Source organism: Pagrus pagrus (genome assembly GCF_965226575.1).
Source record: "Pagrus pagrus genome assembly, chromosome: 3".
In the NCBI taxonomy this organism is placed as follows: Eukaryota; Metazoa; Chordata; class Actinopteri; order Spariformes; family Sparidae; genus Pagrus; species Pagrus pagrus.
In genome coordinates, this window is record NC_140187.1 from 22,572,894 (window position 1) to 22,591,485 (window position 18,592).

At 44.4% G+C, this 18,592-nt stretch overlaps 1 protein-coding gene across 6 annotated transcripts in view; it reads right to left on the reverse strand.

Moving 5' to 3' along the window:
- Window positions 1–18,592, reverse strand: part of LOC311255071 (calmodulin-binding transcription activator 1-like) — a 54,127-nt gene that overhangs the window by 10,709 nt on the left and 24,826 nt on the right. For 5 of the 6 annotated variants that reach the window (XM_084349240.1, XM_084349239.1, XM_084349243.1 and 2 more), the window contains exons 4-10: window positions 17,054–17,121; window positions 14,040–14,175; window positions 11,219–11,290; window positions 7,902–8,055; window positions 4,550–6,429; window positions 2,848–2,974; window positions 1,721–1,855 (exon numbers count right to left, since the gene is read on the reverse strand). In XM_084349240.1, the coding sequence (XP_084205366.1) occupies window positions 1,721–1,855; window positions 2,848–2,974; window positions 4,550–6,429; window positions 7,902–8,055; window positions 11,219–11,290; window positions 14,040–14,175; window positions 17,054–17,121 (2,572 nt within the window). The remainder of the gene's footprint in view (window positions 1–1,720; window positions 1,856–2,847; window positions 2,975–4,549; window positions 6,430–7,901; window positions 8,056–11,218; window positions 11,291–14,039; window positions 14,176–17,053; window positions 17,122–18,592) is intronic. The other variant, XM_084349244.1, reaches the window with a different exon arrangement.

Consider the following 18,592-nt stretch of genomic DNA (forward strand, 5'->3'; position numbering starts at 1 on the left):
AGAGACGGGGGCGAACACAGAGTAACCCAGGACATGCCTCGCTGAGGAGACCCGCGTGTTTCCCAGCTGCAATTGCATCAGGAGATTTATTTACACACAGAAGATAACCCCCCTGGTGCTCTGCGGATATCTGCAACCAGCCCCCAGAGCTAACTCGAAGAACATTTAATAGTCTTCTAACGGCTTAAAGTGTTTTAATCTGATTAACATTCACAGCTCTGGCAAAAATAATGCTATAGATGAAATAGATTTCTCTGCAACAAGCAAACACTCACAGTCGGTTCCATAATAACTGATTGTGCCCTAAAGAAGTCCAACAAGACAAAGACTGAAGCCTCTGTGACTGAAGGTGAAGTGGAGGTATACACTCACCTTTCACAGAACAGGTGTCAAAACTTTTTTTAGAATAACTTTATCTGTCCCCTTCAGGAAACTATTTTGTCTCTGCTTGTAATTTCAAACACAGACACAAACACTCAGGTCTGAGCAAACACCGAAACCTACATTTAAAATTCATGGGGAGAGATGTCAGAGCGATGGGTCTGCCGCATAGCGCAGCCCCCCGAGCAGTGAGGGGTGAGGCGCCGCACTCCTCAGCAGTGACCTGGAGGTGAACTGGCACCTCTCCAGCTACAAGTACATGCTCCATGTCCATGCTTGACTTGAAGCAGCCACCCTCTGATCCCCGGGTCCCACTGGACTGCACTTCTGCCAATCTTAAAGGGTAAGTTCACCTAAATATGAAAATTCGGTCATTATCTGCCCAGCTTCATGCAGATGGAAACTTTGGTGAAGTTTCAGCGTTGCAGTTTTCTCCTGAACAACTTGGATAGATGGGGACCCTTTTTTTAGGTGAACTTATCCTTTAAATTCTTAAATGGTAAATAGACAGCCTTTTTTGTAGCGCGTTTCTGTTCTTACCGACTGAAGCGCTTTACAACACAATCAGGAAAAACTTCAGGAATGCAGTCCGAAGTATACTGGAGCACACGGATTAAGGCAACAAACTTCATTAAATGACTAAAGTTTCGACGCTACATTCATCATCAGAGTTGTGCTTTACAACACAAGTTGATGCATTCACACACACACATTCACACACTGATGGCAGAAGTCACTTGCTCACCAGGAGATAGCCATTCACACACACACACCAATGTAACAGCCGCAGGGAGAAATTTAGGGTTTGGGATCTTGCCCAAGGACACTTCGCCTTGTAGACCGCATCCAACCAGCGACCTTTCGATTAGTGGACGACCGCTCCACAACCTGAGCCACAGCCTCTTGAATTAATCAGCATGTAGGCTGAGAGCATCAGTTGATTAAAAAAAGAAAACAGCTGCACCAAGGCTCAGAAGAACACAATTCAAAATACTGAGCAGGCACGACATCATACTGGTTAGTACATCTGTAGCTGTAGACAAGACGTCTCATAGCACGACAAGGCATGACAACCCAATGCAAGCGTTCACACACACACACACACACACACACACACACACACACACACACACACACACACACACACACACACACAGCTTTTCTAAGTTTTAGCTAATCACAAATGATGGCGCCATTTTGTATGATAGTTTGGAGTAAAGACAAAACAGACCATAAACATACAATATGTGTAAAATAAAGATGTTGTCACAATTTGTTTATGGTTTATACTCTTTATTGAGTAAATAACAAAAGACAATGAAAGTGTAACTGCTCTCACCGTCAAGGGACAGCCAGTCATGTTGAGAAGATGGCAGGGCAGGAAGGTCACGTGCCTTGTATTCAAACACCACAGAGGAAGAGATGACCTCACCACCCATAGCTACCTGCAGCATCACCAGTCCTGTGTCATGAGCTGGAAACAGACATCAGGTAAGGAATGAGTGAGCTGGACTGTGTGCAGAGATTGATCTACTGTTAACATACTGTCAGTGTCTGGTATTGTTTTTGCCCCTCTGTGCCTGCAAGAAATGATTTGCCTTTCAGTTTTCCCCTGATCACACTTAGTGTAGCAGAATGCGAGTCATGTATCACTTATTTAGGCAGATGTTAGATCTGGATTGTCGCCCCCCTGAGGCCTCTGTATGGATTATTGCTCACTTATGTTTGAGAATTGACATATATCTGTATTATTGTCCTCATAATTTGTATACATTCTGTTTATGTTCTGTGTGTGGCCTGTCCTCTCTCAGTCACTATGGTGGAGAGGAGGTTGTGTGACGTAGCTGCCACTTGGCGACACCTCAAGTTCCTGAAAAAAGTCCTCCTGGATCCTCATCCTTCACATATACTCTACAATCTACTTATATCAGAACTTTTGTCATAGTAATCTGTATATTGTGAGATTTTATTGGTCTCTTCTGACCATGTGTGCCCATCCTGGAAGAGGATACCTCCTCTGTGGCTCAGTACTCAAATCAGGGGTCTAAGAACAGAGGATGTCATACACTGAAGAGGTCGTAAAGCTCCATGAAAAATTGTCATTGTCATTTGTCATTTTGGCCTATATGAATAAAAATGACTTCGCTTGATGTACTATATACCACTTTTACTGCTACATTTACCAGACAGTTTCCCTCCTCATCTGTTCTTTTTTCTAATTCATCTCATCTTCTTATATAGAAGACACTGCATCTCTCGATAAAGGGCTGCAGCCACCATCATTATGCTCTTCCTTTGTGTGCTGAAGAGAAACATTTTTGTTGGAAACTGCTAATTATAGGGATTAGTGAGCTGGCAGTTGGGGTACGGTTTCAATCTCCAAATAAGGAAGGTGTTTTTCCATGTATGAGACAGTGATAAGGAGTGTGTGTTGTGTGAAAGTGTGGGTTAACACAGGTGTGTTACCTGGGCAGTAGCAACGCAGCACCCCGGGCTGGATGAGGGCAGCAGGGACACTGATGTGGTCAAAGAGACAGCTGTACTCACTGCTCGACTCCAACCATGGACCTGTGATCAGCACCTTCACTCCACCCTGAGGCACACAACATACGTGTCAGTGTGATATCACATAGTGTGGCTGCTCAGCTTCTGAGTGTAGGTTTTAACACGGTTACCAAAGACAACAAGAGACTCTGTGAGAACAAGACACATCACTGCATGTATGCTACAAAGTCCTGCTATAATTTAATTGTGTCAGTGTGCTAGCATGTGTAAGCATAAAGTAACTGTCCTGTCAATGTGTTTCAGAGTTCCCACGCTTTCTTAAACTTTCCCTCTTAAACATCAAATTCAATGACTTTTCAAGGACTATCTGGGCCCAGTGGCATAGTGTGTGACACATATAAAGTTTAATTACTGCTACAACACCGAAACTTTTTATGAGACCTAGAAGGCTTTACAGAGGCTCACAGACAACAATTAAAAAGAGAGGGTTGATTTTTCAACTGTGCTGTTGTAGTGAAAATGAGGGAAACACACACACACATGCAGATAGTGGAACGTAGCCTATGTACACCTTTAATGAACCATTCAATTTTTTGTCTTTTCAGAAAACTTTCAAGGCATTGATTCCCCCAATTTCACAAACTTCCAATGATTTTAAGGACCCATAGGAACCCTGGTGTTTCCATCAGTCACAAAAAGCCTCAGTCACAGCTGCCTAATTTTTTGTTTTCTACTGTATGACTCTAAACTGATTTATTACTTGCCTCATTTACAAAGTGGTTATTATTTTTGTTAATGGCAAATCTTTGAGTCTGAGAGGCCTGGTAGCAGCCCCTAGAGGCTGAGCTGCTCCTTACATCCAAGTGGAACAAAGTAGTTGGAACGATCTGACAACACTGCCATGTGTTTTCTCTAGTGTAGCTAAAAATAACACATAAACAACATATTGTCCTCTAGAAATGGAGTCCTAAAATTAGAGTATACAACAATAAAAAATGTATGATTTCTAAAGCTGTTTACCAGCATTTGGTTGGACTTTCTTTTTGGCATGTGCAGTGCTCCTTTTAATTAATTCTAAATCGTATACCATCACCCCTTGGAGCATTGGGAAGAAGACTATGTTGTTTTCTCAACAAACTCAAAAGTGTGGAGTAATCACTATGGTGTAACACTGATGATGCTGGAAGAAAGTTGCAGAAAAATATTAGCAAAGTATGTGCACATGTTGAATATTTGGATGGTTAATAAACTTCAGTTTGACATTTCTTTCCAATAATTGTATTAAGCAGCAATGGCAATTAACTGTGTTTCTGAAAACCATGGTGGTAAGTTGCTATGTTTCCACAGGTTTCATCATAACTCAATGACACTGGTGTCTGAGAAATTATAAGCGGTACATGCGTAAATTAATGAAGCCACCCAGGGGGATCAGTGTAATATTGAAATTTCATCAAAATCCAATCAGCTGAGTCTAAGATATTCTGACTCCTTAATGACCACACAGCCAGGCTGGTGGTCTTAGCACAAATCTTGCTGAGCGTGATTTCAGTGTTTAACGTCAGTACGAGCCGTATATCGTCAATCATGTGGTGGAGGGACTGATTTTCCTGCAGGGAACAATGATGAATAAATAATGAACGATAATCATGTTGAGTTTACTAACCTCAGGATAAGACCACTCTGGGGAGTAGTCTGTCACACCAAACAGCCTCCCAGTCTCCTGCAGCAGTCCCAGAGCTCCCTGCTCCACCTCCGAGCCCTGCAGGTGGCCTGGTCCTGTGCCCTGCTCCTCTCCTGCTGCCCCCTCCTGGGGCATGAGAACCCCAGTGACAGCTGCCCCCACCCCACCTCCAGACCCCTCAACTGAGATGAAATCATTGATGAGATCAGAGAACTGGCTCCCAAATGAAGCCTCAAAGCCTTCCAGACTGATGGCTGCTCCTGCCCCAGCTGTTGTAGCTGACACCCCTCCGCCCTGCTGAGGGAGAGGGGAGCTGTAGAGCGCCCCCTCGATGCTTGCACCAGCAGCTATAGACTGGGGACTAGCCACCACTGAATTGCTGGCCCCTGATAAGCTTACACCATTACAGAGAATCTCGTTTTCCCCTCCTCCTCCTCCCCCTCCTCCTCCTCCACCACCACCACCTCCCCCGCCCTCCTCTCCTCCTCCATTGTCATCTGTGGGTTGTAGGTAGTGCTCGGCCTCAACACTCGTGTAGGCCTCATGAGGATCCCCAGGCTTGAGGAGTAACTCCCCTCTGTTCTCTGAAGCCTTGTCTAACTCTCGATGTCTCCTGCCACCTGGCTGGTCACCAGTCGTGTCCTGTGGTGTTAAAGGAAAAGAGCCCACTGCTGCTCCTTGTCCATTCCTCCCACATAGGCCCTGCTGGTCTGGGCTGGCTTGGTGGAGGTGTGTATGTGGGTCTCCATTGGTGACCGGAGAGTCTGTTGGCACCGTGGGCAGGCCTATGTAAGCCTGGGCCTCGCCTGATTCCTGGGTCGCCTCAGTGCCGTTGGTTTGCAATTGGGAGGGCTGGGTTGTCTGGGGAGAGGTTTGGAGGAAGAGGCTGGGAGAGGGGTGGTGTGCAGGCTGTGTCAGACTCGGGACACAGGCTGATGACATGACAGCGCTGAAGTCCATCTGCTCCAGGGTGGTGCTGGGGCTGAGGCCTGTCCCTTCTCCCACATAGCTACTCTGAGCGGCCAGCGGCTGCTCCAGGGGTGTAGTTTCCGTCTTAATGTTGTTGACAAGAGCTGGGTTGTAGACAAAGCCGTTAGAGGGACAGTGGAGTCCTCCATCGTCACCGTTACACCCCTCAGTCTTTCCTCCACCTCCTCCATACGTCTGGCCCTGCTTGGGGTTGTTGAGGAAGCAATCAGGGTCAAAGGTCATGGTGGTTTCAGGAAGGCTGACTCCTCCACCAGAGTCCAGAGAGCTGGATAGCACCAACTCTCCTCCCTCTCCCAAGCCCACGCCACCAGGAAACGATGCAAACCTCTGGTTTTCAGGGGCAACAGCCAACAGGATGCCAGCGGTTGGGCTGTCATGGGTGGATGCCAGCAGGTGGGTGTGGCCAGCAGAGTAAACCGAATCCCCAGTCAGCGTAGTGACCTCCGACATGAACACAGCTGTGCTCTGTGACAAGCCAGCCCCAATGGCGAGAGCGGGGCTGTCAGCCATATCGCTGGTGATTGACAGTGGGGAGCTCTGGGTGGTGTCAGGGACCTCCACCTGGTTGGTGGAGGTAGATGAGGACACTTCCATGCTGCTCTGCGGGAGCAGGGAGGGTTTGGTTATCCTGCCATTCCTCCTCTCTGCTCCGCCCGCTCTGCTCCGGCCTCCTCCAGCACTGGGCTCCGTCTGGCCTTCTGACACATCGCTGTTCTGGACCTCTGTGCCATCTGCTTCCTCCGCTCTCTGGCCTGCCGCTACGCCGGTACCCACGGCAGCTCCACCTCCTGCGGCTGCCCCAGACTCCTGCTTGGATGAGATGATGCGCTGCTTGACGCTGGAACATTTCTGATGCAGGCTGCTTCCAGCACCTGTCAGAAGAGACATTAAAACAAATAAAATTTAAGACAACATTTGACATCATTTTCTGCCCTTTCTCTTTTTCAGGTCAATCTTTGTAGACATGTAACCTTATCTCTCATAATTGACAGTGTGTAATGGCGCCCTCCAGTGTTCAGAATGTACACCAAAATATGTGATCATGAATACTACTACATGAGTGTTCAAAACCTTTAAACACATATGTCAAAATTATGTTTCTTTTGCAAGACATGTCAGTTCTAAAATCTGAGGGTATTTCCACTTTCTAAATTAGATGTCTTACCCTAGAGATTTAGCTGATTCATTTTCAGAGCTGAATAACAAATATGAAACAGTTTAAGTGTCAGAGACCTAATGCCAATAAAAACATCTATGACCACACAGGGATCAAGTCAGTAATCAGAGAGAAGCACTAGGTAAGGAAGAAGCATAAATCTGTTTTGCTTGAGCAAATGAGGGCAGGTAGAAGAGCAAGAGGGAATATGATTCAGTGGGGAGAGTGAGAAGTGAGGTGCTACTTAAGTCAACAAGCCACTTAGTTTTGGGCAGCTGTCCCGATTTGCCCTTCCAAACCAGATCAAAAGCTGGGTGAGATGAGGTAAGTGTGTGTGTGTATGTGTATTAGTGTGTGTACTGGAGTTATCTACTCCCTGATGCTCATTTATGAATAATACATGTTGGATATTTCGGGCACCTCTGCCTTGTTTCCCTGTATCCCTCCCTTTCAGGGGTGTGTATCTGCCTCTAGGTGGCAGCATGGCGTCAACTGAAACCATGAAAACGTCAAAAACAAAATCTAAATCTGTATGAAGCCTGGCTGAATGGGATGTATAGATGTCTCTTCATAAGATGGCTTTTCCAAGGACAATATAGTCTTTAAATATAGCACTTCTTTGTAAAGTGTTGTTATTCTGTTTACAGAGAGGACACGATGTTCCAAATCTTCATTCATCAAAATTTAAATACAAAAAAATCCACTGTTAACACATGAACACACCTTTTGGCGAGTCCTGCTGTCACTTTTTTGGCTTATTGATTCATCTTTACCTTCAGCAATGCATCAATAAGATGTTGGTGCTGAATTATCACCACTGCCAAGATTATTTTTCCTTGATGCAAGAGAGAAATTTTCATATCATCTCCGCTGCACTGCTGAAATCACCTGTTATCTCATCTGATAAGCAATGGCACGGCTCCAGACTGTGCCCCATTTGGCTGCCAAGTTGTTTACAAAACCTACAAGTGAGCAAGTGAACCACATTATCTTTGTTTTAGATTTACTACACTGGTTTCCCACATATTATTGTCAGGGAACTTCATCACCGTTCCATGGCGAGCGGTATTGTTATCGACCGAATGTGAATCATATAGCCCAAGGTTTAGGAGAAGTGTGAGGGCTTAAACATGAGAGCCTGAGAGAAGGACGGAGGTGAGCGCTGAAGTGATGGTAAAGCAAACTCACACATGGGTTTGAGTTGTCCAATGAGCTCCTCCTTGCTCCACTTGGCCCACTCCTTCCTGTCTGTGTTGATGGAGCAGAGGACGGGACCACATGGTTTGCCGCTATCATCCACCGCCGGTACATTCAGGTAGTGCACCAGCACGATGTCTGGGTTCTACAGTGCAGACACACAGAGACATGCACACATGTGGCGTTAGTTTAACATGGCTTTTATTTATCAATTCATTGTCATGTTGTTAGTGGAATCATGGGAGGGAGAGAATAAAATGATAGATAGTGTATTTACAGAGGGAGTGGAAAGGAGGGGGAATGGAGAAGGAAAGCGGGAGAGTGCGTGGAGGTCAGGGAGGAGGTCGGACATAGCGTGTCAGATAAGATTCTCTCACCTGCCCATAAAAGATTTAACAGCTCAAGCCCACTCATCACTCTCTCTGACCCTGCAGAGCCTGTGGAAGTGTCTACACGTTTGTTTGTGTGCGTGTGTGTGTGTGTGTGTGTGTGTGAGATATACTGTGTGTAGAGGAAGAATGGGAGAAAACAGGGTGAGAGAGAGTAGTTCTCACTATACTGTCGGCCACCTGCAGACCTATGGAATTTCTTTCTACCCCATGAATGATTCAACAAGTGCGTTCACATGCATCTATGTGTGTGTGTGTGTGTGTGTGTGTGTGTGTGTGTGTGTGTGAGAAGCGAGAGAGAGAGCGAGAGGCTCCTCTTGATGAAAGATTCAGTAGACAGACTCAGGTGAGGGGGAGGACCTGCTGAGGTGGAACACTTTTCTCTCCAAAAGAGGATGGCACAGTGGGCTGCTATAGCACCACACTGTGCAATGCAACAGCATTCACAGACTGATTTATGATCATATTCACTGATGTGTTTTGATACCTGCGCAAAAGAGCAGAAAATGGCCACTTTACAGATAAAGCAAGTTGAATTTCCCTTCATAATTTCCGACTGCAGGGATCTAACTATAGGCATGCTGGAAAAAGAAAATATATTGGGTTAGGGCATATTCAATTTACGGCCGGTGGCTGGAATGTCCTTGTAAATTTCATGTGACAAATTATGCAGGAAATACTGGCGGAGAATACATAAATATGTATGCATTTCCATATTTTAAATGAACATCGCTGGGTATTCAATATTTTCTTTGAAATGAACAGAGAGAGATGAAGAGAGGGGCAGTGTAAATGTATTCAGCCGTGTTTAAGATTCATCATGTAACCGGTCGTCTGAAGATGATGATGTCCTGGTGACCATCTCCTGCATGGCCAATAGAGTCAGAGACACGTGTGTGTGTGTGTGTGTGTGTGTGTGTGTGTGTGTGTGATTGAGAGAGAGTCTGCTGCTCTCTGTTGTCTTTCACATGAGTAACAGAGTGAGTCCAACATCTCTATGAAAAACAACATGCTTTTACACACAAGGAACACCTGTACATGTGTGTGTTGGTGTGAGCGGGTTGTGCGTGTGTTGTTTGTAGCTCCAGGGTGTTTTCTTGGAGAGGACCACATAGAGTGTAGCGCCTGAGTCCTTGATGAACACTATAAGTATTGAAAGTCAGGGTTGGAAAGCACACTGTGCTCAGGAAGTCAACTTCTGGCAAGAAAAATGTTTTTATAACTCTACACTCTACAGTGGCTTTATACAAGACCTATAGGCATATTCCAGGTAGAGTTGGGATCAATCCAATGCAGTATCGCAGTGGTTGCCGATACTGACATTATTCTTCTATAGAGTGTTGGATTGACACCACTGGTCCGTCCATGTACTGATCCAGATTCCACAGTATGATGAATTCATTGATAATTTCCCATTGCACTCTGAATTCTCTTATTACTTTTGAACTCGTATAGAAATATACTTACTAGTAGTCGATAATGCATTGCTTTGCACTTGATTTGTTCTCATAGTAACTTGCTCTCCAACACCTGTTCATATGTGAAGCCTACTTAACCCACAATACAAATACATTGCTTGGGAATACATTTAAATTTCATGCATTTTTGTTTATTTTTTGCTTTTTAATAAGAAGTGCAACATGGATAATTACAGCTTAAAGGATAAGATCACCCCAGCAAAAAAATTCCAGTCATTAGCTACTCAATCCCATGCTGATGAAAAGTTGGTTGAAGTTTTATACTCCACAAAACATTTCCAGTGCTTCACAGCAAAACAGCGTTGCAGCATTCTGCCAAGCAACTAATAGATGGGGACTTGAGCAGAGAAAAACTGAAAATGGCTCCATACAGCTCATCTGACGTCTGGAAACCCAGAGATGCCCCCAAAATTAGATGTTATTTAAACCCTTTTGAAAGCTGAAATCTTCACCGTAGCTGCTAAGCTAAAAGTGTTGCACCCTGTCTGGAGTGGGTGTACGAGCTCAATGGTGTGGAAACGGTGTTAATAATGTTTTCTTTTTTTTTTTTTAAATCAATTTGGCATCTTGGGGCTTCCAGAGACTACAAACAAGCTGTGTTGAACCATTTTATGTTTTGTTTTTTTCAGTTGTTTTTTAAAAAGTTTTAAAACAAGTTCCCATCTACTTCAGTTGTTGAGGAGAAAGCTACAACACCGTTTTGCAATGAAGCTCCGGAAATGTTCTGTTTACAAACCTTCACCTGACTTTCTATCAGCCTGGAGGTAGTAGATATTGACTGAATTGTCATTTTTGGCTGAACCTATCCTTAATATAACCTTACACATAATATTACCACCAACAACAATTATGATGATAAAATAATCAAAATAATAATGATATTCAAGAAAAAGAGAGCTTGAATCAAAATCAGTTGGCGGATTCCAAATTCAGGTATCAGAATCAGATCAAAACTCTGAGGGTGTGTGTGTGTGTGTGTGTGTGTGTGTGTGTGAGTGTGAGTGAGTGTGTGTGGGAGACTCCACTCAGCCAAACAACATCCAGTTTTATTATGACCCCAGCATTGTGATAGTATTTTTTACTGTAGTCTGCCTCATTAATTTAGAGGAGGAGGATGTTTATTGCTGGTTTATGGTTTAGTGTTTCTGTTTTGAAAGTATAATGGACAGTTTTACAGAGGAAACTTAGTGTAAAACTGATAATATACACTTTATTTTCTGGTTGTCCAGTTTTGTGTGGAAGTAAAGCCTTATCATAGCTGGAATAAATGTTACCATAAGGTCATAATGTGAGGCTGAAAGACCTGTAAGTACAAATCTATGCAGCTATAAATGACAACTAATAACAAAATATGGCTACACTGTAGATGTTGTCAAAATAGTGTTTTGTATGTGTCTAAATGTGTGAGAAAAGGCAAGGTCGGGAAGGGGGGCGGGCTTACCTGCAGCAGCCAATAGCATCTACGATGGAAGGTGGGGATGATTGAGGAGTGGACGTAGCAGCCATACAGACACTAGAGAGAGGAGAGGAGAGGAGAGGAGAGGAGAGGAGAGGAGAGGAGATTGCAGGGGTAAACGGGGAAAGAAAAAAGGGAGGAAGCAAGACAAAAAGTGAAAAAGGAGAAGAGGATGAGAGGACAGTAAATGAGAGAACAGGAGAGGAGAACTTAGGTTATACCCACTTAGGTTGTATTGATTGCGGTGCTAAAACTAAATTGCAAACATGCTGTATGCGTTTTTTTCCCCTAATGTCTTTTCTGAAATACCATAAATCTGATGTTGACAATTACAGCACAAGAGACTGTGAAATTTACTGCCTCAGCAAGACTAGACATAACCCACTTGGAATTCACAAAAAGTAACAATCTTGTCAGCTTACAGACACTGCAAGAGAGATCAGTAACGGTGAGGAGGACAAAGAAGAGGAGGAGACGGCGAGGAAAGTACAGAGTGAGAGTGGAGTGTCGAGGTGGACAAGATGAAGAGGAAGTTCAGTATGGACTCAATCCAGGAAAGGAGAGGACACTTGCATACATACAAAACAGTGTATGCATGAGTGTGAGCGTGAAAACTGACCAGATGTCTAATTGCAGAGGTTGATTTACAGCAGGCCTGACGGGCCGGATTTGAAAAATAGTATCAATCTACATTTCCGATGTCTGAAAGGTGTTAAACAATGAACATTTTTCATTTTCCTCCACCTTGTTTATAAGCTTCATCATGTAAACGAAAGAACAGGAAAAAACAGTCTAATCTTAAAACACAATGTTCCATTTAACAACCTCTTTTATTCAGTTTGACTCTCCTAAATTCCCTCTGCTTATGCAGCCTGGATTAAAACTTTTTAATGAAATAAGGGTGTTTCTTCGCTTAACAACAGACATAACTAATGAATGGGCTCATTAGCCTACTAATAAAATGATCAAAAGGCCGAGCTGAGGTTGTTAAAGGGCCGCATCTGGCCCACGGGCTGCAAATCAAGTAGGTCTGATTTACAGATTAACAACGACCTCAGAGTGTAGACAGTGTTTTGTGTGTTGTGAAGCATTGGGTGCAGTGTAAAATCTTTCATGCTGCATGATGAAATAAAGAACCTAATTTCCAAACACCAATTACACCAAAACTATGGGGTTCTTTTTAAGAATGCTAAAATGTTTTGCTATAAAACCGTTTCTTCATTTCAACTCAAGGCAACTGTTCAAGAATTTAACTCCAAAATGAACTAAACTCTTAGTTTAATAAATAAATATCTGATTGATTGAAGTCCACATTCTAGTTTCTTGACAGTTTTTGATATTGCTATGGAAACATTTTGGTCAACACTCAGAAAGTACAAAGGTTCAATATCCAGCCGTAGTATGTGTGTGTGTGTGTGTGTGTGTGTGTGTGTGTGTGGTGTTTGACAGAGGGAGGATGAAATGATGACAGAGAAGCTTTCTATCAAGGTCATCGCTGCCACTTTTTCAGACACATTTCACACACACAAACTCACCAAACACGCGGTGATAAATTGGTTGTGGTTAAAGACAAAATTGCTCAAACACACGCACAGATACTTCGCAATCAACCCGTATATAATCAACACTTACAACTTGTCCTGTTTTCTTTCTCATACACACTCGCGCGCACTTATATTTTCTCGCCATTTTGCCTCTTCTCAGAAGTAGCCCGCCCTCTATCTAAAGTGTGCTTTGCCAAAGGCAGAGTGCATTTCCATATATTTCCATTCGATATGAGGAGGCTCTCCATCCAGGGTTATGTTTTTCTCCCCTGCTTCCTGCCTCTCCCCATCCTCCTTCTCTCCCTCTGCTCATCTCGTTGCTCTGCTCATTCCCGTCCCCTTGCTCTACACACTGCTCGCTTGCTTGCTTGCTTGGGGGGTCCTGGGAAGACGTGACACAAACAATTACTGAGCAACTACCAGGGAGAGAAACACTTGCCTTTGTATATATATATATATATATATATATATATATATATATATATTTATATATATACAGTATGTGTGTGTGTGCGTGTGCTTGTGTTTGAGTATGTATTCCTGCACGATTGCAGAAAAATGAATCTGAGATGAATGTCAATGTGAGTGTGGGGTTGTAAATAATAGAGGTGCAGATGGGAATACTTGATCTCAATTATTCCCTCTACCTCTGTGTCTCTTTCGCCTGTCTACGGCTCACCTTTAATGCAAAACCACTGAGCCCTCAGCAAACATCCATGTGCCTCCTTCGCTCTCCCTTCTACCTCATTCTTTCTGCTTCTGACACATGCATGCTCACTCCTCTCACCTCTTGGTATATTCCTGCTGAATAATCAATTTTTGAGCTGGCTGATGTGACTCGAACACACACACACACACACACAGGCACACACACTCTCACTCACGCACAGACGCTGCCTTGAGACTGGATCGATACCCCTCTCTGTTCTGCTGAAGGAGGCATTGACATCATTCCTGGCCTCGGGCCAAACACACTCTTATCCTTCAGAAAGAGAGAGAGAGAGAGAGCAAGAGGGAGACAGAGAGAGGAAGGGAGACAGGGGCACGAGCAGGGAGGGAGGTGAAGAATGAGGGGCACCACTCGCTCTCAGGTAACACGTTGGCCGGTAGCTTCAGCGTGTGTGTTTGTGTGTACATTTGTGTTACATGTGCAATCTCCTCCTCGGAGTGAAGGAGAGTAAGTTAAGGACCATATTGGCAGTGAAACCGTGCTCGGCGCCAAGCACGATCATCGACTTGTTTTTCCCATCACAGCCTCTCACCTCTACTCCCTGGACTTTGAGCTTCATATGATCCTCTCGGGTGGTCTTCCCGTCTTTCCTTTTCTTCCAGCAGTAGCCATCTTTCCTGTACTTCACCTTCTTGCGGTTGTAGAGGATCATAGAGCCATTCTGAGGCCTGATGGAGGACAGGATAAAGAGTTGCATTATGTTTATTACACAGAAGAAATGTTGCAGTAACCTCTTTAAAACTGACAGCAATTTAGCTCCAAGGAAATCTGTCAATTATTTGTTAAATTGTTTGGTCTATAACATTTTAAATGCTGTTAAATGTCTATCAGTGTCTCCCAGAGCCCAAGATGACATCCTCAAATGTCAGATATTCAGTTTTCACTCCAGAAAATATTCACATTTAAGAAGCTACAATCAGAGAATTTACACTTTAAATCAATTATCCAAATAGTTGCCGACTAATTTAATATTCTAAGACAAATCGATTAATCCTTGCAGCCCCAATTTTCATCCAGTCATTTCAAACTGTATTAAAATTCTCCTGCATTGCTGACAGACACAAGCAAAAACATGCTCTTGGTCTACACACTGACGTCAATATTGCCCTCCCACAGTCAAGTTAGCTGGTCTCAGGCCACCCCCTCCCCTCGTATACGCAGACTCGCATTCCTGAGTGTTAATATTTTAGTAGGGTGATTTATCAGCACAGCAAGTACATTGGCCTCTAAGCTCCCATTCCATATACACCTGGTGGGATGAACATGCGTGCACACAAACACACACAGGCACGCGCGCCGGGAGCCATACATGTAGAAAGACAGAGATGCTATAGTGATATGAGACATGGCAGGACCTACTGCAGTGTGTTCTTTGGGCTCAATGTCAAACCTGCTGCTCAGCAATCAATCATTACACTTCTAAAACGTTAAGGACAGGTGTGTGCGCGTGTTTCTCTGTGTGTGTAGGTGGAGGAAAAATGCTTCTCTGCCTTATCTCATGACAACAGAAAGAGAACAGGCCCGTTAACAATCAATAAACTAACACATACTCACAAGTGCTCTCCCTCTCTCGCTCTCACACGCATGCACACAACCACATGCACATTTACACACCTCCTCTCTCCTTTCCCTGCCCTCCTCTTCTCGATCAACCTCCAGTCTTTATCCCTCTTATCGCAGTATCTCTTCATTTTCACTTTACTGCTTCTCCAGTCCCTCTATTCTCCACTCCTTTACACCTATTCTCATCCTCTCATCTTCTCGGTGCTTCCACTTCTTTGCTAACCTCTGTTTCTTTTATTGTCTGTCTCCTCTCCCCTCCTCTCTACTAGAATGTGATGTAGACACATCTATATGGACTGAGATGATTGCAATTTACTCAGAACACTGTGTGTAGTGAAATTGAATTTACTTTGAGCTGATTTTCTTTGACACCTTAAATCTGTTCTGTTTTGGGGTGAGCCTGCCAGTTTCTTAGCGGAGTGGAGACCCCCACCCTCCGATCAAAGCCGAGTTTAGTCTCTGTCTCGAGCAGTGTGAGTCATCTCGGAGCTGCTGATTCTAATTATGTTATGGAGAAGATGGATGAGATCAGATGTGTGCCAGTGTGTGTGTGTGTGTATATGTGTGTGTGGGTGGGAAATACGTGCATGTTCATAGGCGTGCGTGGAGGTGCGTTCACGTGGACGATGCCCATGTTCCTCGCAAACCCTCCGATTCAAGCAGACATAAATGCTATTGATTGTAACTGGGCTGTGATGTGTGGGATATAAAAAGCTTTTCCACCGTTCCACAGTGTAGCAGAGCGAAAACAGAGAAGGCAAGGGGAGGAGAGGAGAAAAAAAAAAAGAGACGGCAAGATAAAGAGACGGAGTGGGCGAGTGAGTGAGTCCGGTAAAGGGAGGAGAGGAGGAGGAGTAGATGAGAAAAGTGAGAGGAGATGGAGAGAGGAGGTAATAGTCATTACTTTGAACTGATGAGGTATTTCACTGAGGAGGAGAATTGAAGGTCATTGATTGTTATCTTAATATTACCCCCCACAAGTGTGCAAACGCATGCGCACATATGGATAAACACACACACGCATAGTCGCACAGCCACACACGCACATACATAAATGTCACTGGCTCCGTTAGCTGAGCTCCTTTCCATCTGATGGGATTAGGTGTAATCTGTTCTAATCGTGCCTCGTGTCATGTGTAAATGGGATTATATCTAACTGCTGCTCAATAACACCAATATGACTGCTGCTGCCGCTGCTGCTGATGCTGGGAGGCTGAGGCTGTACGGCAGCACAACCAATCAATGAGAAATCCATCCACAACATAAACTGTGCTGCTGGCCTCAGGCTGCTCCTGAGAAGAGTCCTTCAGCTCGCACAATAGGAGCGCAGAGGCATCACCTCGGGCTTTCAGCGGTGTCAGTAATCAGAAATGGGGCCATGAGGTGACCTCTTCACTTACTTTACTTTTTATTTCTTTTCTTGTCTTTCACTCTCTTCTGTCTTTTTCTTTTAACAAACCTACATCTGTATTAACTAAAGTAAATGTCAATTTATCAATAATTCAAGTTGCCCTTTCTCTTCAGTTTTCTCTTTCCCTCATTCCTATCTTCCTTCCTGACTATAACCTCTCCCTGCTCTAGGAAAAGAGCTACCTATGGCTCATTCAGATCAATGAATATTCAGTTCTGGCATGTGAATCCCTGTTCACACCCCAGCTTATATACACATACTCCCCCTCCCCTCCTATGTCTGAATTATACATCACTTATCCTAATACATTTACATTCATTAATACTCCATTTCCAGCTGACTAGGTGCTTTACAGTCCGGCCATGTTCTGGAGCGTTCTCTACATGTAGAGTAGGCCGTCAGCAGGACCCTTCGGAGACAGTCGACGTACATCACTAATGTTTTAATCAAACACAGGCACTCAGTCATTGGGATTAAACCAACGTGGATGAATGAGTGATGCTGTGCTTGTACGTTTGTGTGTGTGTGTGTGTGTGTGTGTGTGTGTGTGTGTGTGTCTGCGCTCTCCTCACCTGGTTTTTGGCGATGTCGTCAGCCACTCATCATGTTTCTCAAAAGTGATGAGATATGCAGCAATCTCCTAGAGAGACAAAGACAAGACAGAAAGGTTATATCTGAGTGTGCGCGCATGAGTGTGTGCGCGTGTGTGTGTGTCACAGGGAGATAAAACATAACAGGTATTTCCAGATGACCTGCCGATGCCCACAGAGAGTGTGTCACTATCTGATTGCCACGGTGAGGTCTGGGCGCCTGATTGGTCACAGAGCAGCCAGTCAGGAGACAGATATAGAGTACAGACCCTAAGGGCCAACAACCAATCACACTCACCGACACACTGATGTCTCCCTCCACTGGGGAGGAAAAGCTATCTCCTAAATACACACACACATGCCACATAAACACACAGACACACACACACTGGGGGTGCAGACCCATACACTAGCTGAGAGAGTGCGCTGATAGGAAAAGTTTTCTTGTACTTTGCAGTTTCACAGTTTCCCGTCAGATAAAGCCAGCTCCTAACTTGATTCTTAATTCCTGCGGCTCTCTTTTCATCTCCTCAGCTCTCCACTCCACACTATTTCTATTCTTCTTCCACACTCACATGAATCCAATAAGGAAAAAAAAGAAAGTTCAAATCATACAGGTGCATTCTACCGAGAGCACAGGAAAACAAAACGTCCACACACACACACACACACACACACACACACACACACACACACACACACACACACACACACACACACACACACACATATACACACAGACGCAACCAAAAGAAACTTTTGTTTATACCTCCTGCTTTTTAGTTGCTCATGCAAAGCCGCCTTTTCCCTTTGCTGGGTGAACTCCCTCACCCCTGGCTTCCTCCTTGAAACATCATTCTCTCTCTCTCTTTCTCTCCCTCTCCCCATCTCTGACTCCCATCTCACCCACTTGTTGTGAACGACTATGAAATGTAAATTGTCCTCTTAAGGCAATCAGTGTTTGAAATGTGGCACAAAGCAATAGTGAAGAAGACATCAACACTCAGGCACTCCTTCATCTGCCCCTTCAGATCAACAGCCTCCTCTCCAGACCTCCTCTCCCTCTCTATCTCTTTCTGTGTGCGCATGTGTGCGTTTTTAGGTATTTGTCCCAGTTTGGCATGAGAGCACTCCAGCTCCGCACCGATCAGACGGGATAGAGGGACAAAAGAGGGAGAGGGGAAGAAAGGCAGGGAGAGACGAAAAGAGAGAGCAGCTGGAGGGTGCTGGCACTTAACTGGATTGTTTTTTTAGTATCCTCCATTCGATCGTCATGTCCCAACCCCCCACTGCCTCATCCTGCATTTGTATGTGTGTTTACATATATGTGTAATTGTGTCTGTGTGTGTGTGTGTGTGTGTGTGTGTGTGTGAGAGAGAGAGAGAGAGAGTGTGTGTGTGTGTGTGTGTGTGTATGTGGGAGGGAGGAGCTGTCATCATTCCCCTAAATAATTCTCACTATCAAGCTGGCCACCGTTAATGTCTGTCTGTCTGAGGCACATAAAACTTTTTAGCCAAAGCT